This window comes from Nuphar pumila, chromosome 8, assembly GCF_984573655.1.
Source record: "Nuphar pumila chromosome 8, dmNupPumi1.hap1.1, whole genome shotgun sequence".
In the NCBI taxonomy this organism is placed as follows: domain Eukaryota; kingdom Viridiplantae; phylum Streptophyta; class Magnoliopsida; order Nymphaeales; family Nymphaeaceae; genus Nuphar; species Nuphar pumila.
The window spans coordinates 17,615,502-17,638,429 of record NC_143256.1 but is presented as its reverse complement, the minus strand read 5'-3'; the positions used below and the strand labels follow the sequence as shown (position 1 = coordinate 17,638,429).

The following is a 22,928-nucleotide window of genomic DNA, read 5'->3' as shown; positions in this document are numbered from 1 at the left end:
TTATAATCTGTCATGCCCAGCCAACTGTAGTCGGCTGAGCAGTTTCTAAGCCTGTCAAGCCCAACTGACTGTAGTCAGCTGAGCAGATCTCATGTGTTACACTCCAGCTGACTGCAGTCAGCTGGGATAGACTCAAACAAAAAAAATGATGAAATGGAGCTGATGTCAGTGGGTTTTAGCCCAATCGATTATCATCGTCTAGGACCCATATCCAACTTTGTTTGATGCTGCCATTTAGGCCAGCATCAAAACAACCTTTAAAGTTTCATCTTGAACTCTAAGTTAAGATCAGGTATGCTGCCACTGTTTGAATATGGCTTGTTTTGTTGTTGCCACATGAACTGTAGTAAGTCTGATTTTTTTTGGCCTATTATATAGTTGATTTTTTGCATGTACATTACCGAATTCTTGGCCTGATATATGACATATTTTCAGCCTGTCATATAGCCAATTTATGGCATGTTACATAATAAAAATTTCAACCTATTATATAGTCAGTTTATGGCCTGTTTCATAACAAAAATTTCAGCCTGTCATATAGTTGATTTTCAGCTGGTTACATGACAAATTATCGGACTGGTTAAATACATAATCATGTGACTATTCATGTATGTCATGATAAGACTGTTCATGCTTTATAAAACGTTACATAATGTGTGCTTCTATATGACTGTTATGCACACTTTTACAGGATTGTCATGCCTTATGAATATTACTAAAAATATGTTATGTGACTGATTATGCATGCTTTTATGTGACTGTTCTTGTATCAAAAAATGTCACAAAATTTTTATATGGTTGTGTCGTAAAGAGACACCACATACGTGGAGAAATTAATATGAGACTGCATATGGTTATCGGTTGAGGCTGTGATGGTTTTGCCTAAGCCTAACCGATTGCCAATGAGGTCTTAGTGTTATGCCGTGTATGATTAACATACCTTCGGGCTCAATATGTTTTGATTGGTAACCCGAGCATACTCGAATTTGGTAAAGATGTGGTTGTTTACATATGCTCATGAACTTGAGTTTTGTGTTGGCTTAAATATGCATATAGTGAACACGTGAATTCTGAAATTACATTGTTGTTGCATCAGCATGATCATGTGTACGTCTGTATATTATGCATGAGATGAATCATGAAAATAAAAATGTATATTGAAAGCATGTGTTCATATGCATATGTAAATTGTTTATTCATGCACATTCGTATTGTGTGTGAATGAATGTGCATTTGTGAACATGTTTGGATAATTATGTGATCACATGTTCACTTTGCATAAGATGCACCAGTGGTCAGATGTGATCCACTGTAGGCCATGTGGACCATGAGTAGGTGTTGCTCTAAGTTTATTCTATGCATTGCAAAAATCCATTTGAAACTATTGATTTCTGAATTAATTGCACTGTTAAATTTTGTAACGGGCCAATGTCACATGTTGTATTTTGCATGTTGATTTGTAAAATAAATCTTTTGAAAGGAATGTCTTTTGATAAAAGATAAAAAAGATAAAATAGTGTAATTAATGTTTCTTCTTGAATGTTCCTTTTACATTATGGGAATCCTAGATGGCGGTTTTGGAGAACCGTAAGGATACTAAAACTCTGTGTGCGATTGTTCTCCTAAATATGATATGGTGGTTCACCTCTCAGCCACGATTTAGGGAGTTTCTGTCACTTTGCCTGAGGGTGGTGTGAAGACATAGTTATTATTGGTATACCAAGAAAGTGATATCAGTAGATGTTGATTTTCCTGGTGTTCCGACATTAAATGTTGATTTCTAATGTTATGATGTATGACATTGATTTTTGATATAGGTCGAGGGCCAAATCTGAAACCCATTAATAAAACACAAATTATGTGTTAAGCTATAACTAGGATATCTTGAACTTCGGGAATTATTGTGCCCATTTTTTCATATCCGCAGGTTTTAATGAAAAGTGAAACTAAAATTGTGTACATTTAATAGCGACATGCATACAAAAGAAAACTCTGACAAGAATTTAATAAGCTATTCATGCATGTGCATTGATATCATGCATATTTACTATTCTGAAATTAGTTTATGCACCTTTACCTATTTTCATTTCATGTGAGATATTGGTGTTGCATGCTAATTGTTATTAAATGCATGATTGGTTGTTTGGATTATGAGATAGTTGTAGTCATGTTCCTCTAAAAATGTTATATGAATTGATTTATACTTCTCTTGCCTATTTGTATCTTTAGAAAAATTCGTACACAGGATATTTAATTTTGACCCTGTGCTCTTTATGTTTTTCATAGGTCCTGAAGCCCAATGATGAGGACATCTACTATATGGGGCTTATGAGGCTTCATGACTACTTTCTGATATTTTGTTTGGGACAGTGTGGCTCTATAATTAAGGACATTTATTTGATTATGTTCTTAAACTTTAATTATTGATGAATAAAGTTAATTAGTCGATTGTTGGGTTAATGTAAGATCCCTTGTGGTTTGGATTGTGTTATATCTGTAAGGCTCCGGATCTCTGGGTAGAGTTTCCACAATTATAAAAAAAAAATCCACTTTTCAATATGGATGAGTTTGGTTTGTTACAGATCTCTAGATTGAAGTCAAATTCGACAGATGCCAAATCCTTTTTTTTAGAAAGGCAAGATGGGGTTAGGCATAACCCCACCAGTTATTGTTCAATGTACCACTAAGGTTTTTTAACCTGCAACATCCCACCACAAGGAGACGTACACTGATAGCTCTTACCAACCACGCCGAGCCCCATTGGTAACTCATGCCAAATCCTCCAATTACTAAAATGAGAGATCTCAAATCCGTGGATCTAAAATCTTCAAAACTGCCAAAAATGCAAGGCTTTTTGGCAAGGGGGTCAAGCTAAAAATCCTTTGAGGATCCCAATTTCATAAGATGTTAGAGCAGTATTTCAAAGAATGGCTAAGTGCCATGGCTATTTGACACAGGCAAACACATGACAACATTTCACGTGGGGTCTAAACTTTGTAGTTGTGGGCCCCATGCAATGCTGTCGTGTGATTGGCTAGTGTCATATAGTCATGGTTGTTAGCTGCTCCTTTAATCTCAAACTCAAATAGACTTGTGCACACTTACATATTTTTATTAGTTTTTTTACACCTAATGGTGGGTTTGACCGATTAGATTGTGCCTTGCTGGTGACTGATTAGATCTTGGTACTAGCCCTTGTGTGTGGATGTAGAATTATTATGGACCAGCAACTCGAAAAATGATTTTGTGGATGTGCAATCATGTTAAGGGGGTGTTTGATTCACCGAAGAATCTCTTGGAGGGACACCACACTCCCTGCTGAGGTGTTGTCCCGCATTTGATTCACCTATCATGTGTGTTCTGTGCTCAATTTAATTGAGGGGATGCAAAAGTCCAAAACATTTGTCTCTCACTCAAGATTCTTATATCCAGAACACTTGTCGCTTTGCTTGTTCGACCGACAAATGTTCTACATGGCAAACACTTTTTAAGAGTGCATTGATGCCAATATGTTTTAAGAGGGGCAGAAAGGGAGATAATAAAAGTATGAAAAATTATCATAAGTATTGTACGACAAAAATGATGCATTTCACGAAAAACCTTATAATTTTCAAAAATTTGTTTGATGTCCAAAATTGCAAATATCTGTCATTAAAAAGACCATTTTAACCTTTGCATGAGTGGTTTTCTTTCAGATATGCAAATTGTCCCCCAAACATGTTCCCAAGTATTGCATCAAAGATTTATGACAGACCTTATCACTGATTTTTTACCTAAAAAATAAATGATTTCAAAAACACACACAAAAGAACAAAGAAATTAGACATAAATACCATTTCAACGATACCTAATTCGCTGAAAAATTGTGAACAAATGTTGAGATACAACCCTTACAACATTTCTAAACAGGAGATGAAAAGGCACGACTGTGGTTATCCCTATTATTCTATGCTAATGACCACCTGCAGTAGAAATCTGAAAAAACAACAAAAGGGACAAAGACAAATCGAGGCATTAACTTTCCAATACCATAAAGATCACCTTAATCTAATGAGTGGTTGGGGAGAAATATCCTTTGAAAGATAGACTGTTTGGTTATTCTAGTCTGCAGAGCATGTTTTTGTTTCAGTTTTAGAACTCAAAAACGAGAATCCTAAAGGGGTTTTTAGTTGTTACACAAAACAAGAAAGTTACATGCATGTATCTCATTTTCAACAACTATAAAAATGTAAATTTTCAACATCATATCAGAGAGATACATATCAGAGAACAAAGACTGTCATGCAAAAAATATGCAAATTTTCTTTAAAATATGTGAATTTTCTCCCAAATATATGAATTTCCTCCTAAATATGTGATTTTCTCCTACATATGTGATTTTTTTTCTAAATATGTGTCAAAGTATTGCATTTAAGATATGTGTTAGAATTTGCCATTAATTTTTTACTTAGAAAATGAAGGATTTTTGAAAAATACATAAAAAAACAAAGAAACTTGACAAAACACATTTTCAACGATTCCTAATTCGCTAAAAAACAATGAACAAGCATTGAGAAACAACCCTGACATGATTCCTAAAATATGAGATGAATAGGTGTGATTGTGTTTATCCAGATTATTCTATATTATTTTCTGCCCACCTGCATCAAAAATCCAAAAAAATAATAAAAAGAAAAGAGACAGATTGAGGCCTTAGCTTTCCAACACCACCAAGATCACCTTAATCTGATGAAAGGTTGGAGAAAAATATCCACTAGAAGATAGATTGTTTGGTTGTTTCAGTCTGCAGAATATATTTCTGTTCTGATTTTGAAACTGAGAAAGGGGAACCCTAAAGGGCTTTTCGGTTCTGACTTAAAACAGAAAAGTTACAGTCTTGTGTTTCCGCTTTCCAACTATTATAAAAATATAGGTTTTCAACTTCGGATATGAGAAATAAAGATTTGAGAACAAAAATTATTCTGCAAAAAATATGTGAATATGCAAATTTCATCCTAAATATGTAAATTTCCTTCTAAACATATGAATTTCCTCTTATATATATGATATTTTTCTCTTAAATATACAAATTTCCTTCTAAATATATAAATTTTCTTCCAAATATATGCATTTTTTCTCAAATATACAAATTTTTTTCCAAATATGTGAATTTTCTCTTAAATATGTGATTTCTCCTAAATATTTGAGAAGAAAATCATATATTTAAGCAAAAAATCGCATATTTGAAAGAAACCCACATATTTATGAAGAAATTCACATATTTAGGAGGAAAATCATATATTTGAGAGGACATTCACATATTTGGTAGGAAATTTGCATATTTAGGAAGAAATTCATATATTTGAGAGAAAAAATAAATATTTAGGAGAAAATTTATATATTTGGAAAAAAAATTGCATATATAAGAGAAAATTCACATATTTAAGAGAAATTTCTCATATTTAAGAAGAAATTCACATATTTAGGAGAATATTTTCATATTTGAGAGAAAAAAATACATATATAGGAGAAAATTCACATGTTTAAGAGAAATTTGCATATTCACGTATTTTCTGCAAAACCATTTTTTTTTCATATCTGTATCTCTCTGATCTAATAATGAAAACCTATATTTTTATAGTCGTTAGAAGAAGATATAGGCCTGTAACTTTCCTGTTCTTATTAAGAACTGAAAACCCTTCTAAGGTTTATGTTTTTGAGTTTAAAAAATAGAACAGAAATATGCCCTACAAACTAGAATAATTGAACAATCTATCTTTCAAAGAATGTTTCTTCCCCACCACTAATCTGATCAAGCTGATCTTAGTGGCATTAAAAAGCGAACAGCATGATCTCTCTGCACTTTTTATTATTTTTTTAGATTTTTGGCACGTGGCTAGAAAATAGCATAGAATAATCAGGATAGGCACAATCACATTTGTTCATCTTTTATTTTAAAAATGTTATTAGGGTTGTATCCCTGCATCCGTTTATCATTTTCTAGCAAATCAAGTATCGTTGGTAATGTATTTATGCCTAGTTTGTTTGTTCTTCTTTATATTTTTTCATAATCTTTCATTTTTTGGGTAAAAAAAAAGTGGTAAAGTCTGTAGCAAATCTTGGATGCAATACTTAGACACATATTTAAGAGAAAATTTAAATATTTGAGAGAAAAATCACATATTCAGGAGGAATTTTGCATATTTAAAAGGAAGATCGTGTATTTAGGAGAAAATTCGCATATTCGCATATTTACAAATTTTTGTTGAACATTCATTGTTCTCAGATATGTATCTCTCTGATTCAACGTTGAAAACATATATTTTTAAGTTGTTGGAAAGTTAAGATACATGTCAATAAGTTTTCTATTTTGAGTCAGAACTCAAAACCCCTCTAAGGTTCTCGTTGGAGTTACAAAATTGGAAACGAAACATGCTTTGTAGACTGGAACAACCAAATAGTCTAACTTTTAAATGATGTTTCTCTCCAACCACTCATTAGATCATGGTAACCTTGGTGGCATTGGAAATATAACACCTCGATATGCCTCTATTCTTTTTATTATGTTTTTGGGTTTCTAGTATAAATGGCTAAAAAATAGTATAGAATAATTGGGATAGGAATAACCATGCTTGTTCAGCTCTTGTTTTAAGAATGTTGTCAGGGTTGTATCTCGTTCGTAGTTTTTCTGCAAATCAGGTATCATTGAAAAGGTATTTTTGTGTAGTTTCTTTATCCTTTTATTTAGTTTTATGGAATATGGTGCACACCGACAATAAGTCAGTTCGTGATCAAGACATCGAAATAAAATTCTATTGCAAAAGCAGTCAAAGTGAAATTTTATGGAATATGACAATGACTGATACTACTAGAATTTGACTTAGTAGGTCACTAAATTTGAAAAAACTGATTAACAGAGAAAACACAGAAAACAAAAATATCTTTCCAACGAATCAATAATTATAATTTTTTGATATCGGGGTGCCATGATATGGTATGAATAACCGGTCTGAATGATGCACCAGAAATACAGTCACTCGAATGACTGTACTCTTTGTTCAGATCTATTTTTGGTGACAGCAAATACAAAATCTGTCAGCGGACTGAACACTGGAAATATAGGAGAGTTCATTAGATTTTCAACAAATCTAAGTAAGCACAAAATAGACCTATATCTACGAAGATACACTCTGATTATCAGGACTGGGTCAGACAAACCAAAATGCATAAACACACATCAAGCACAAATGCACAAGTTTTGATTTTCGATTTTAATTTTTTGGTGGTTAAAATTTGACCTGCACAAAAAATATACTTCCAATGGTGATTTATCAAATTTTCAACTGCCCTTTCTCTGAAACCCAACTCCGGTTAGACAATGCTCAACTCAAACACGAAAGATAATCAACCACACAAGCTTTCAAGAAAATAACTTAACAAATCTGTATTCATTCAAAAGACATGCATGTTTCAAATATGGTGCAACACAATCCAACTCTAACAATGAAATGACAGATTTAAGAAGCAATAACAACATCCACAACACAAATTTAATAGAGCAATTGGGTTTTAGCCAAACTGATGGAGACAAAAATTGGCCAGTTCAAGCCACAAACATGTTTCTTCAATCCTAGTGGTCACAAGATAAGAAGTGTAATCTAAAATTGCCACCAAGGAACACATGCAACATTATGGGTCACGAATAGTAGCAGAGATGCACTTAAAACAACAATGGTGGATGCCCTTCATGTCCATCACGATACCATGAGGATGGAAGGCATCCTACTCGGTTCCTCCAAGCTCGAATACTCCAAGTTTGGCTCAAAACACAAAAATTGCCATTCTTTCTCCAAGTTTCTTCTCAAAACTTTTGCAAAATTCTTCAAATTGTTGTACATATATTGTATTTGAATCGTTATACCAGATAATGTCCTTAAGTGATTTACACAATGACATCTATGTCGGAGACAACGATTTACCTTTGCTACAAATAACAGTCCAACTTATTGACATGTTTAGTAAAATTAATTTTTATTTCAACCCAGAGAGATTTACATAATTTGTCTGTTATATGTTCAAACCACAAACTCATCATTTATAAAGGAAATGTCACTTCGTCTATTCTTTACTGACGAAGCAAAGCGAAGCGACACCCTCCTAAACTTGTGCGACCTGTCATTCATTTATAAAGGAAACATCGTTTCACATACCGCTAATTTTAAAAAAGCGCACACAAATAAATTGCATTGCACATTAATTAAAAAACATCATTTCATTTGCCTTTTGCAAAAATGAATTATAATTGATTGCAAGTCAATCAATATCAAGCAACAATATGCCTTTGTTTGTCTTTCTCAATGAAATCGATTTGTATTTATGAAGTTACCTCGATTTGTATCGCTGAAGTTACCTCAATTTATACTTTACTAAGTCTAAACATTGTGTCGATTTGTTTGTTGTTTTTCTTTTCTGCCTTTTATGAATCAGTCATTTTGTAAATCGCGATAGGACATATCATTCATATAGACAAAGCTCGTAAAGGCAAATCGTAATAGGATATTCAAATGGATTTGGTGGGATGAGATGTATTTGATTGTCAGATGGGTTTAGGTAGGGGAGTGATTGGATTGGGTTGGATGTGAGACCTATTTAGCTCTCATCAAATTTAAACCCAATCTAAACTATTATATATAGAGAGAGATACAAATTTACATATATATATTTTAATTAAATTTATTTGGGTCTCAAATGAACCCAAAAGTTATTATATTTAAGTATGATCCATTTGGAATTTAGATAGATCAAAAACTTATTATATTTTAGTAAAATTCACAGTACACTAAAATGATTCATTTAGATCATAAGTGAATCCAATTCTTTTTTTCTTAAGTAGGAGTTATTTGGACCTCGAATTGAATTCAGATTTAAACAAATTCATTTTACCTTCATGAGAACCATTTAGGTCTCAGGTAGATCCAAAAGCCTTATTTACTTACTGGAATCCAATTGGATCTCCAAATGGGTCTAAATGTTAATATACATAATGAGATCAAATTGAGTCTTTAAGTAGATTCAATATCTTATTTTCTTAGTAGGATCCAATTTGGTCTCTAAATGGATCTAAAATACTTTTACATTAGATTAGATTTATTTGGGTCTTAAACGGATCCAAATCTCTTATAGGTCCAGTCCAAACCCTGATCTGAGTCTAAACTATTTCCATATCTATGATGGTCATGTATTGTATCTAAGCCAAACCATTGATTATGATGTATTATAACTAAATACTCATATTTTTTGTAAATGAATGTGGTTGTAAATCACATCGATTTGTAGTTATGAAGTTACCGCGACAATGATATGTCTTTGTGAAGGAAATCAATTTGTATTTATAAAGTTACATTGATTTGTATCATTGAAGTTAACTCGATTTGTTCTTTACTAAGTCTAAACATCGTCTCGATTTGTTTATTGTTTTTCTTTTTTTACCTTTTATGAATCAGTCATTGTGTAGATCGCGATATGACGTGTCGTTCACTTAGACAAAGCTCGTAAAGGCAAACCCAATCTAAACTATTATATATATATATATATATACACATTTACATATATATTTTTTAATTAAATTTATTTGGGTATCAAATAAACCCAAATTTTTTTTATTTAAGATGATCCATTTGAAATATAGATAGATCCAAAACTTAAACCCTAAACTCCAAACCCCAAACCCCAAACCCCAAACCCCAAACCCCAAACCCCAAACCCTAAAGCCTAAACTACAAACCCTAAAACCTAAAACCCTAAACCCTAAAACACTAAACACCAAACCCTAAACCCTAGACCCTAAACCCTAAACCTTAAATTCTAAAACCCTAAACCCTTAAAACACAAAAACCTAAACCCTAATCGTGATAGGGCATATCATTCTTATAGACAAAGCTCGTAAACACAAATCACGATAGGACAAATCATTTTTGCTTTATGTTCATGGGTGTACAGATCGTGATAGAACACTTCTTCTATAAAAAACAAATCGCGATCTCTTATAGAACTGATTGCAAGTCAATCGGTATCAAGCAAATCGTGATAACATGTAGCCTTTATACGTACAAATCCTTTCAGCCTTTTATCATTTTTTGTGTAAATCACGATAGGAAGAAAGGTCGTAAAAGTAAATCATAATTTCTGTAGTACACAACGCTAAATGCTTCTTCAATTTTTTTTTATGAAGGCCGAACATTACAACAATTTATTCAGTAGCACTTGTGTGTTGAACTTATTAAAAAAAGAATTATATATTTATAGAATGTCACATTACAAAAAAGAATTATAGAATTACAACAAAGAATTATAGAATTACAATAAATAATTATCGGGATACAAAAATCACATAATGTTTATTCAGTAGCACTTGACGACTCAGATGGACTATGATATACAAATCGTCTCTTTCTTTTCCTTGGTGGACTCTCTTTTCTCGGTGGCCTCTTGGTTTCCTCGAACTTATTCAAACCACTGGTAATCATCTCTACCAGTGTACCATATTGTGATCGCATTTATCTCTCCAAATTTTGCACCTACTTCCGTAACTCCTTATTCTCTCTCTCCAACATCTCTAACCTTGTGACAGAGACTACCTTCTTTTTTGTGAGTTGTGTTTGCAACTCACCGTGTACTACAACTGAGGGAATCGTTGTTGTAGGCAGAGGGACACGATGAACATTTTTTCTATGCTGGGAGTTGACATGTTGGGGGACGAGAGGGATGCATGGGTTCCCAATATTTTCACGTTGCTTCTTCTCAATCTCCAGATTTTGATGCATGGGTTCCTAATATTTTTTAAAATAGTTGAGGTCATATTGTCGTTCTTTATAATCATATGCTATGTTACAAACACCTCATTTGTTCCAGCTATCCAATTGTTTCCTAAAGCATTCGTGCTGATTCTTGTTCCTGACCCCACCACTATTCATCTTCCTTCTCACTTCCACAAGCTGCTTTGGGGTAGACTGTCCCAAGCCAGCTTACAGGAGAACTTGACTACCATGCTGCAACTTGGCTTCAGATTTGCTAAATAGCCAAATATTGCAGCCAGACAGTCTCGCAGCCTCAGCAATAACCTCTTGGTCCTCGTCCTCCCCATCTTCATACAGTCTCCACACAACCTGTACATTGGAGATTATGGTTTAGGTATAGGCATAATTATTCATGCTAATGAATGCTAAATATTAAAATGATTTATAATAACGAGTGCTAAATATATTACAACGATTGTTGCTAATGAATGTTTTGTATTAAAATGATTTACACTAATGAATGCTACATATTACAACAATTTACAATAATGAATGCTAAAACGATACCGCTTTGTACTAACGAAGACAAAATCATTCAACGATCATTACTTAAGAATGCTAAAGATTATAACGATTTACACTAATAAAAGTTAAATGCTAAAGCGATACCAATTTATACTAAGGAATACAAAATCCTGCAACGATCATTACTTAATAATGTTAAACATTAGAACGATTTATACTAATGAATGCTAAATGCTAATACGATAATGATTTGTACTAACGAAGACAAAATCCTACAGCAATGATTACTTAAAAATGCTAAACATTTCAAAGATTTACACTAATAAAAGTTAAATGCTAAAGCAATAACGATTTGTACTAAGGAATACAAAATCTTATAAGCAATCATTACTTTAGAATGTTAAACATTAGAACGATTTATACTAATGAATGCTAAATGCTAATGCGATAATGATTTGTACTAACGAAGACAAATTCTTGCAGCGATGATTACTTAAGAATGCTAAACATTTCAACAATTTATACTAATGAATGATAAATGCTGAAACGATTATAAACGATTTTAAACCATTTACCTCATTTAATTGCAGACCATCTAAAATGAACTTAGCATTATCCTCCTTGACATTTATTGTAGCCTATCGGTCGATCTTGGAAAAACCATAAATCGCAGGGCCACACTGAGGACAAAAGGCAACAATATGCTCTCATGCTCAGGCCTACAAAAATAATATATTAGTAAGACTATAACCTTCAACGACATTAGTCTATAACTACCAAATATTTAATAAATAATTACCTTAACAAATGGCTAAAACCCTTCGACGGTTTTTGTACCCTTACTCACACGGTAAAGTTGACTGCATAAGAATGCAAGAATAGTAGCACCCCATGCATAGTTGTCTACTTCATCGAAGTCTTTCAAGAACTGCAGCCACAGGTAACTTAACCTCGAACCAAACAAATCCGAAAATAGAGTAAGTCCAAAAACATAAAGAAGGAAGCTGCGCAACTCTTGGTCAGCTCTTTCAGATGCACATGTAGCAGACCGGCCTTCCCATTTATTACGAAAAGAAGAAACTTTCATTAATGTGAAATTGCTTTCACCAAAAATACATTGACCCCAATCCTCCATCGACATTCCTAGAAGGGTCGTGCACTTGTCCCTTGCATTATAGTTTGAATCTCATGCTAGGACAACAATTCTATGTCACTTAAGACCCGTAATTTGTGGCACATCTTCTAGGGTCATGGTGATCTCAAAAGAATCAAACTGGAATGTGTTCATCTTATGATTTCACTTATTGACCGGGTGGGTCATAGTGTTCCAACACGAGAAAGCCACTGAAGTGCATATTTCATAATTGATCATTCTGATATTCACTCAGATGTCCATATTACGACAGAACTGCAGGCCACTGACACCGCCCTTTGAGCTTTTCACCTGGCGCTCTACTTATCTTCTGACCTCTGTGTAGCACAAAATAACATATTATTTGTATCAAATCAAAATTACTCTCATTTGTACTTTTACATGTCGCTATACACAGTAATTCCTATATATAATAATCGTTGCACACTCGCTATCACTGTAATCATATACACAATAATCAATATCAAAGTAATCGCAATACGTACTAATCGCTATACATAGGTCACAATAATCACTATACATAGTAATCACTATCACAGTAATCACTGTACATAATAATACCTATCACAATAAATCATTACGTAATCGCTATATGTTACATATAAACAGATTCAGATATCCTTCAAATTTGGATATTTATCAGATTTGATAGCAAAATCAGAATCGAATTATACTCGAATAGTTTTAGCTTATCAAATGCAACTGAACAATCAAATTTGGTCGGATATAGGATCAAAAATATGATTCACTGAGTGGCAGTTGTGCCAGAGAATGATGTTAAGGCACTTTATGCATTTGAGAAAGGAGGTGAGACGGCCTTTGTATTTGCATTGAAAACTGGATTTAGCAACTACCACCTCATAAAATGGTAGATGCCAAATCCAGAAATGGACTGCTGCCACTTTGTCAAATGCATAAACTCCCTCCAACTACCAGTTCCCATATGGAGACTTATTTCACATTCTTAAGATCGAAATATCATCAAGAGGGCATTTATTGCATCCCCACCCAAGGGAAGCCACTTCTTGAAGGGACGCATGAGAAAAAGTTCTTTCCCATGGGGGGAAGGTGTGAACCAGTGTTGTCGATATTGGCCTGAATGTCGATGCACCAGAAAATACTGACCTGAATTGGCTATTTTTTAATAAAATGTAAAAAATAGATTAAAATTAATTTTTTATATTATTTTAATGGCTTTAACATGTGTCACGTTCTGATTGACACAATATTTTTTAATTATTTTTTGGCCAATTCAGAATAATTCACTTGAGAATGGATATTGGAGGATTCACCTGAATCATTGGGCCAAACGATACAAGTCCGATTCCGATACAGACAACAGTGGTGTGAACCCATTTTGACAGGAAAGATGCTTGTTTGCCTTTATTATGTAAACACCACCACATGTTTTCCATGGAGATGTTTGTTTCACCTCCCTTAGTAAAAGTTCTCTTTCCTACAAAAGAGTGTCTCTTTCATCCCCCCCCCCGAAAAGAAAGCAATATCCATGCTTGAACAAAGAAGAGAGTGCGAATAGGCCAAGGGATTAAGCATTCTATTATTTCATCACAATTCCAGCAATGAACATTGCATACACAAATATGATCATGGAAAATATTTAGGTGTATGCATGGCTGATCAGACCGACAAAAGGAGAAGGAAAAAAAAAACACCCAATATAACCCCAAAAAGGCAAAAAACTCACATCAGCAAAATCATATCAAAACACGAACCATTCTGCTATGTTCTTCTAGTCTTCAATCAAAGACAAACTGGAAAGGGTTTTCCTACAAACAAAACAGAGAATTCTTTTGACGAAGACTGCACAGAGCAAGAAATGTAAGGCCACACAACTTGCTTCCAAAACCAAATCAACCATCAATTGCAGTTACGATCCCGTTACTGCTGCACTAATCTCCACACACGAATGCATGCATCTTCACCAGAGCTTACAACAGTGCAATCATCATTGAAAACTAATCCATAAACACCTCCCAAGTGAGCACCCTTTATGGTTATACGACTTGAAGCTGGCTTATCAACTTCATATATAATTATGCTTGTGTCTAGAGATCCCGTAGCAACCATTGTGCTATCAGGAGACCAAGCCACACAATTTATACGAGCAGTATGGTACAACATGTTCTTAAGCTTAACCTGCAGAAGATAGTCAACTGGTTAGTGAGACAAATGTTCAGGAAGTTAAAAATCAAACCTTGGTAATTAACATTACATTTCTAAAAAGGATTAATGCGGAAGGGAAAGGAAGAAAGAGAGATGGACTATGCAAATGGGAACCAAAAAGTTAGAAGTATGAACAACTTAAATATAGTGACAAAATCTATCAAAAATAAAGAAAAAAAAAACATGGATGAAGCATGACAGCCTTCCACTACTTTAATGTGTGTAAAAAGAATTTAGGAAACAAAAAGAAAATTAAAAAACCATATAGGATTTACATTGTGCCTGATAAATTGAACCATGGCATTTTGCTATGTCACATGGGTGCGGGTGCGGGTGCGACACATGTGCGGCGCAATTTCAAAAATTTTGGACACGGGGACTCGGCTATATATATATATAATTCTAGTAAACAATTAAAATTAAGTAGCCAAAACTATGACCTTAATTTTTTCGAAAGTTTCAATTTGGCATTCCCATTTCTTTATGGTAGTTCTTAAGCTAGCTTTTCTAATACTTATGAAACTAGTATTTTTTTAAACTGGAAAAGCATTTATTTAGCTATCTCAAATGGTTGGGTTACCTTTTATCGTGTTTTATATATATTTTTACATAAGTTGTGACTTGTGAAACAGTCACACAGACTGTGCACACAGTCTGTGCAATGCAGTCTGTGACTGTGCAGACTGTGCACAGTCACACAGACTGTGTGCAATGACTGTGCAGTTGCAGTTGCACAGTTTGTGACTGTGCAACTGCATGCATTGCACAGTCTGGTTATATATTAAAAAAAAAGATATATAAAAATTGTTTTTTTTTGTTTTTTGTCTTAAAAATGGACATTTTTGGACTCGGTCAAAGTTGACCGAGTCCAAAATGTGGACGGACGCGGCCTGGACTCGTTGACCGAGTCTGACTCGGCGTTGACCGAGTCCGGGCCGAGTCCGAAGCCGCACCCGTGTCGGGGCGTGTCGACTCGGGTGCGGCACCTCCTAGCCGAGTCCGTGTGACATAGGCATTTTGTAGTCTAGGAAAACAAGGGTAATTATAATACCGCACACAAGGCCATAAATGCTTAAGAATTTTCAAGCTTTTTGGATCTAGAATGCCATTGACATACAATAGAATGAATGTCTACTACATTTTTCATAACAGGGATATTGCGCCAAATCAATTCATTCTAGGTCTTGATTGCTTTGTCACCTTCTCATGAAAATCCAGAACATGCAATTAATAGCAAAGTACACCATTATTATCAAAACTGGTATTTGTCTTATGCACCACAATTTGCTTTGTAATCCCATTGTTGCTTAAAGCTAAACTTATGGTCCCCAATAGTAATATTCCTGCTTATTGCTGATCTCCAATCTTTACTGGGCTCCTCCTTTTCCCAGTTCCTTCAACTTGCTTCATGTCAAATTTTTTGTGTTCTGTAATTTCGGACAGCTTGTAACATGCCCATTCTATCCCTGACAATGCTCATCTTTCTGTTTAATTAACTCTTAAGGACAAGATGTAAGGATACGTGGCATTTCTTCAATATGTGTTTTTATTTTTGCTTTACGTAACATGCATTAGTATTGTATCATTGTCATCAATGGCTCGGGTAATTGATTTGTAGTACCAGTTGGAGTCACACTATCTCAACCGGGCCATATTCAGGCAAACCTAGCTTGACTAATAAAAAAGAATTAACTCAATCCTAGTGAGGATTAATCTATTATGAGAGATCATCCCATGTGATTAATGACTTGGGACATCAACCTGTTGTAGTTGGAATATTCATTTTCTCTTTCCTATTTCATTGAGTCAAATTGAAATGACAAAAATTGACACAGAATTAGAGCAACCATGACGAAGTGATCTATTAATCTCATCTTCATGCTTTTTCCTCTAATCTTCTAACCTCTTTCTTCTCTATGGATTTAATATTTTTCAGAAGATTTCTTTGTTTTGAATGTTAAATTTTAAAACACTTACTGGAATCATAGGCAGATCTGATTGTTAGCTTTGAACAAATCTGGAATCTAACTTGTTTTTTGGTCCCATAGGCTTGGGTGAAGGGGATAAATGGATTGGTACGTGGAAATGGTAGCTCTATCTCAGCTGGTGGTGTGGTTGGCTGGAACCAAATAATCAAATCTTCAAGGGAGTACGACCTTGCAAAGGGGGGTGATTGAATTGGTAATTAAGTTTATGGTTCAAATCAAGCTTGCAAAGGGGTCAAGCTGAGGTTCCAGACTGACTTATGGTCCAGGGATGTAACTCTTGCTGAAAGATATCCACCATTTTTTCACATAAACAGAGATAACAGCATACATGTAAGTGAATGTTGGAAAGGAAGAGCTAGTTAGTTCACTGAATTCAGAAGGAATTTCACGGAGCAAGAGGTAGAAGATTGGTTTTGGTTATGGCTATTGGATTTTTAGGCCCATGGAAAATTTCTGACAGCGAGAATTCCTTATATGGAAATGTGACGGATGTGTTATGTTCTCTATAGCTTCATTTAGCCATGCTTTTGGCTGTAAAGATGTAGACCACTTTCCAAATGACACCGTCCAGGGTTTCCATCCCTCTCCTACAGCCAAGATATTTGTGTGGCTCTTAGCACTTGATAAGGTTAATAACCAGTGCAAATTGAAAGACAAAAGTTTCCAGCTTGCAAGTACTTGCTACTTCTGTTTCGATGAGAACGAAACAATTGAGCATTTGTTTTGGTTTTATCCAGCATTTCAGTGGTTGTTCAAACAAGCTTTGGATTGTGCCAATAAAATGGCCAGATGGGGATTTAGCTTGGATTGGTCGGAATAGGACTGGTGATTAAGAATCTTAATTTGATCTATTCTGTAAGCTTGTTGAAAGATTTCTTATCCCCTGGCTTAAATTATTTCTCTTAGACAAAAAAAAAAGGATTTACATGGTTTGCAAAGTGTTATAATGTGCATCTCCCTCGCATACTGTCTGTAGACTCTGTACATACACCAATTCTTGTTTTCTTTTTGTTATGTGTGTGTGCTTGTGTTCAAGGATTGATACACACACACACACACACACACACACACACATATATATATATATATATATATATATATATATATATATATATATATATATATAGAGAGAGAGAGAGAGAGAGAGAGAGAGATGGTACCTCTCGAGTGACATGGTCCCATACAACAGCTTCTCGATTGAGATCACCAGAAATAAACATAGAGGCATCTGGGGAGAAACGAATGACGTTAATAGCACCACGATGCTTCTCAAGGACTGACTCTTCAGTGAGAGTGTCCCCATTGACAGAATAGACGTGGAGTTTCCCATCTTGGCCACCAACAATGGCCTCACTTCCATCAGGTGAAATTGCAGATGCCGTCACAGCAAACCCAAGATTCAGAGTTGACAACACTTTGGATCCACGAAGCATGATTACTCCTGAATCAGTTGAAAGCAATGCCAGCTCGGGCTTATCAAGTGCAATATTTAAGTCCTTTGGTTGTGCACCAATATCAATTTGTTCTTCATCACCACACTGATCAGCATGCAGTGGAATTCTCCTTACCTGTAAAATTTTGGGAAAAGGATCATCTCTTGTAGCAAAAGCAAGTTGAACATATTGTACATAGCTACAGTTGTTGTACAGTCAGCAAAATATAAGCCCCACAGCAGGATATCATCAATTGGAATTTGGCAGGTAGATTAAGAAATTGTTCCTTATTAAAGGAATATGCTATTCATCAGACTTGGTGAGCAATACTACCGTGTATTGAACTTTTATAATTGGCTGGAAAGCTTTCCAGACAAGAATATATGGACTATCCCTGATATTTACTATCCGAACATCAAAGAAGAGGACCAAATATTTGGAGAACACCTGATAAAATCATCAAATTGGACTAGGACAATATAACTTAAAAACGAGGAGAAAATCTCCAACCGAATAGCCTTTGGAAATCTTTCACATGTTATTGCCATTAGACATACTAGCGAGCACAGACATGCTCCCAGTCTATGTCACAGGGACTCACCAAAGAGGCCTCTGCACCCACGTCGACGCGACGCGGGTGTGGCACCCAATTCGGTCAACCCGCACCCAAGGTTATCATTGTCCAAAATGGACTTGGTTAACTTTGTCCATTAAAAAAAGGGACAGGGCTCGATAATGGGTAAGGGTACCTCGAGCACCCCCCTCCCCCCCCCCAATGAAAAAAATAAAGGGGTACCTCGAGAAGGGGTAAAGAGGGATGGGGCTTGAGAATGGGGTACCACGAGAAAGGGTAAAGGGGTGGTGTTAAAATATATATATATATATATATATACCCTCCCGCACCCCCACACCCAAGTTCTTTTAAAGTGCCGCATCGCCGCCCCCGCATCTGCACCCGTACCTATGTGACATAGCTCCCAGTTTATCCAATACATATATGCACATGTATGAATACAAATTGTAGTTAGTTGCCTGTTTATATAGAGCGTGAGAGAGGTTGACTATACCATGCACGTGCGAAAATCAAATTCCACTTGTACAACTTACATAATGAATAACAAATAGTGTCAACTGTCACATACAAATCAATTCCTTATGCTGTGAACATTGGATCAAGAGAATTTCTGCTCATGACATTTTATATGTCAAAATTACAACTGGCACGGTAACAATGTCAGAACAAAACAATATCCATAGTGCTATGATTAGGCCAATGAAGCACTGCTCGTCATATTATATCATTACATGGCAAGGTGTACCTTTCAAAAGGTATATGTGTAATTAGGTTAACCTAAAGTTAGACATAACATACAAGAGAGTTGACTACGACATCACCCACCATATGAGGCACTTTACAGCCCTGTGGTACCTCCTGTTATCTCTTCTCTATTCTTCGTCTTCACCACATGAACATAAAGTTGAATTACTTGCTTAAAAGATGTAGTACTGCTCATTTCAAGCATGGGCGTGAACAAATCTCAATTCATTTTTTATTTCTTCTCAAGGAGTATTGAAAATGATATTACTTGCATATTTTTGTCAAACTATTTCAATGGAATATTATATAGAATTTCAAAGGCTATTTAAGTTTCTAATTCAAGAATTTGACATCAAGAAATTGGTCTCATTTACGTACCTCTTAGAGATTGAAGTTACAAGAACAACAAAGAGTATATTTATCTTTTAGAGAGAATATGTTGGAAGATACTGTTATTAGTCAGTTTGGAGCCTTGTGAATTAACTAACATATCTGTTATCCGATTAGCCTGATTAATCAATTCATGCACAATGAAATGATACTGAGATGGGCCATGAATATTCAAAAAATTGAAGGCTACTCATCAAAAAGGAATCTTCTATGCCAATTCCTTTGAAGTACAAAATAGATGACCTGCATGTATGTGCATAAAAGAACCGCCTCTGGTTTTATTTTCTTTGAGAGTGAATTCCGTACCATTGAATAGAAAAGAGACAAATGATCATAAGCTTAAATGTTGAAGCCAAATTATAAAGCCATGTCTTTTGGGCCATTTGAAAAGAATTCATATAAAAGCAATATTACAAAAGGCAGAGATTCAGGTGAAACTTCTAGGAAGCTTTATGGTGATAAATAATATCTATGAAAAGAAGCAACCATATATTGGTGACTTGCCACTTTAATAAGAAAGAGTTGCATTCAAGATGTTTAGCACTTCAAATTTTCTGAACAGAATTGCAAATTCTCCAAGAGAGTTCAAGGCTTGACTTCATAAATCAATTCGATAGATATCTTTGCAACACCTCAAGATGGAGCATTGTTGCCTATCTCAATTAGGGGTGGCAATCGGATCGGGTTGGCAGGTCGACCCAGCGGGTTGGCTGGTCAGCATACCTCAACCCGACCCGTTTATTAAACGGGTCGGCTGTGGCAAACACGAACCCGACCCGTTTATTAAACGGGTAACCCGACATGACCCGCCAACCCGTTTATAAACGGGTTGGGTCGGGTAAACGGATTGGCAGGTTAGCAGGTTGACCCGCCCGCCTAACCCGTTTATTAAACGGGTCAGCTGGGTTGGCATACCCCTAACACGAACCCAACCCGTTTAATAAACGGGTTAGGCGTGAAAAGATACTGTCATTTAGTATAAAGTCTGGATCTCAGGATCCAGACCCAATTCCTTTCATTTTAAACACATGCTCATTAATGTTTCATTAATGATATGCTATAATTTTATCATAACATGTAATGGGTATTTTCGTACCCTAGCTATTGTATCTGTGTGTATTTAATCAGAGAAGCAAAAATGAATACCCTGATTAGGGATTTTTGCTGCAGCCTCGTTCTCTCTCCCCATGCTGTGTTGTTGCTTGTAGATGAAGAAAGGAACCCATGATTTCTATCATGGTATCAGAGCAGCAGGTTCAATATTGAAGATCGGTTCCTTCTATGACTGATTTGTCTCCTTCTAAGGTACCTGTTTTCTCATTTTTTCTATCGATTTCTCTTGTATTTAAATCTGCAGTCCTGACTGAAATCTCTTCTTCGTACTCTCCTTTTTCTTTTTGCTCTTTTGAAATACATCATTAATCTGCTTATTGTCTTCTTCAAGTACCTCCTTTTGATTCCCCTTTTTTATTTAAGCCAACGTGTTTCTCTTATTTCCAAAATCCAAAACTGAAATTTGGTCACGTTGGCATATTTCCTCCTTCTTTCATTCCCTGTTGTTCTTCTGTCATATCTACTACTTCTTTCACATCGCTGCACGTGATCTTACCCATCCATAAGCAAAATAATCAAGCAAGATCAATTTTTTTGATCTATGTGTGATTACAAGAGTTGAAAAGGATCACTCCAAACTCATTTGCATATTGACGTCAGATCAGATTGTGATCTGCACGCCCATATCTATCTTGATTAAAATAATTTCATCTTCGAATTCATTTTCATCTCTGTTTTGCCTGTTTTCTCATTATTCTAAAAGGAAAACACATTATTTTCAAAATAACGTACCTATTACTGATTGAATTTTATTCAGAACAGATTCTTTACTGTGCAGTCCTGTTTTTTTGCCTCGTGTTCATCAGTTAAAAAAAAAAAACTAGTCTGGTCTTTAGACTTCTCTGATATTAAAATTTATGTTCTGAATTATACTAGAATTCAATTGTGGTTGGGTCTTTGTCGTAAGGCCATTTCTTATTTTTTATTCCTTCTCTTGGTTGGATCTTATTCCTTCTTGTTTTTGGCTTCAAAAGAATATGGACTCATTCCCTCATTCTCAGTCTGGTCTTTCCTCAAACTTTCTCAGCCAACTCGTGTCTGAGAAACTGAACAATTCCAATTTCCTAACTTGGAAGCAACAAATCATACCATTCATAAGAAGTCAGGACCTTTCTGGACATCTGGATGGTTCTGTTCCTGTTCCTCCAGAATTCATACCACAAGAAGAAAAGAATGGTGAGAAAGATCTTTCTATTACCTATGTTAGAAATCCTGAGTATGTATCCTGGATGAAGTGAGATTAGGCGTTGGTTGCCTATATCACTTCTACATTGTCACAAGAAGTGCTTGTGGCAATTCCAGATGACTGCTCTGTTAAAATGTAAAACTGTGCAAATGTTTCATATTTACTGACAAAAATGATAAACTTTCTCCTCGTGTGATTCCCTGTGCCTTTTTAGGATATGCTGAAAACCAGAAAGGTTATAGATGTTTTGACTTCAAAAATAATAAACTATATGTGTCTAGAAATGTTTCCTTTCTTGAAAAGGAGAGCTTCTTTGATTTTAGAAAATTAAAAGACGTCACTGAGTACTCCTTTTTGCTAGATCTAATATCAACATCTGATGAATATGACCTTGATTGTAACTTTGATGATGATCAAAGAATTATTGATCTTAATGTTGAAAATGAAGAAGTTCATAGAGATACTAGTATTCAATATTCCAGGCGACAAGAGTCTAATCCTCCATGTGCACTTGAAAAATATTCTAACATTCCAACTAGACAATCATCCTGAATCTCGAGGCCTCCAGGAAAGTTTATATCAGTGGCGGAGCCAGGGGTGGGCATGGGTGGGCGGCCGCCCACCCTAAAATTTGAAACCGAGTCGACTCATGACTCGGAAAACCGAGTCGAATCGGGACTCGTGAAACCGAGTCGACCGAGACCCGGGCTCTCGATGAGTCTAGAGCCTGCCAAAAGAGGCGAGGGGTAAAACCCTAGCCAGTTTTCTAAAGCTCTGCCCCTCCGTTCCAGCGTTCCCCTTCAGTCACAGGCAAGACGGCAACCCCATTCGCCGGCAACCCTTGTGCTCTGCAGTGCCGCCGG

General features: G+C 35.4%; 1 protein-coding gene across 1 annotated transcript in view; it reads right to left on the bottom strand.

Annotated features, from left to right (window-relative positions):
• Window positions 1-14,352: 14,352 nt before the first annotated feature.
• LOC149829696 (actin-interacting protein 1-2-like) overlaps window positions 14,353-22,928 on the bottom strand; it is a 73,604-nt gene continuing 65,028 nt past the window's right edge. The window contains exons 5-6 of the mRNA XM_090015257.1: window positions 17,786-18,193; window positions 14,353-14,610 (exon numbers count right to left, since the gene is read on the bottom strand). Of these exons, the coding sequence (XP_089871383.1) occupies window positions 14,353-14,610; window positions 17,786-18,193 (666 nt within the window). The remainder of the gene's footprint in view (window positions 14,611-17,785; window positions 18,194-22,928) is intronic.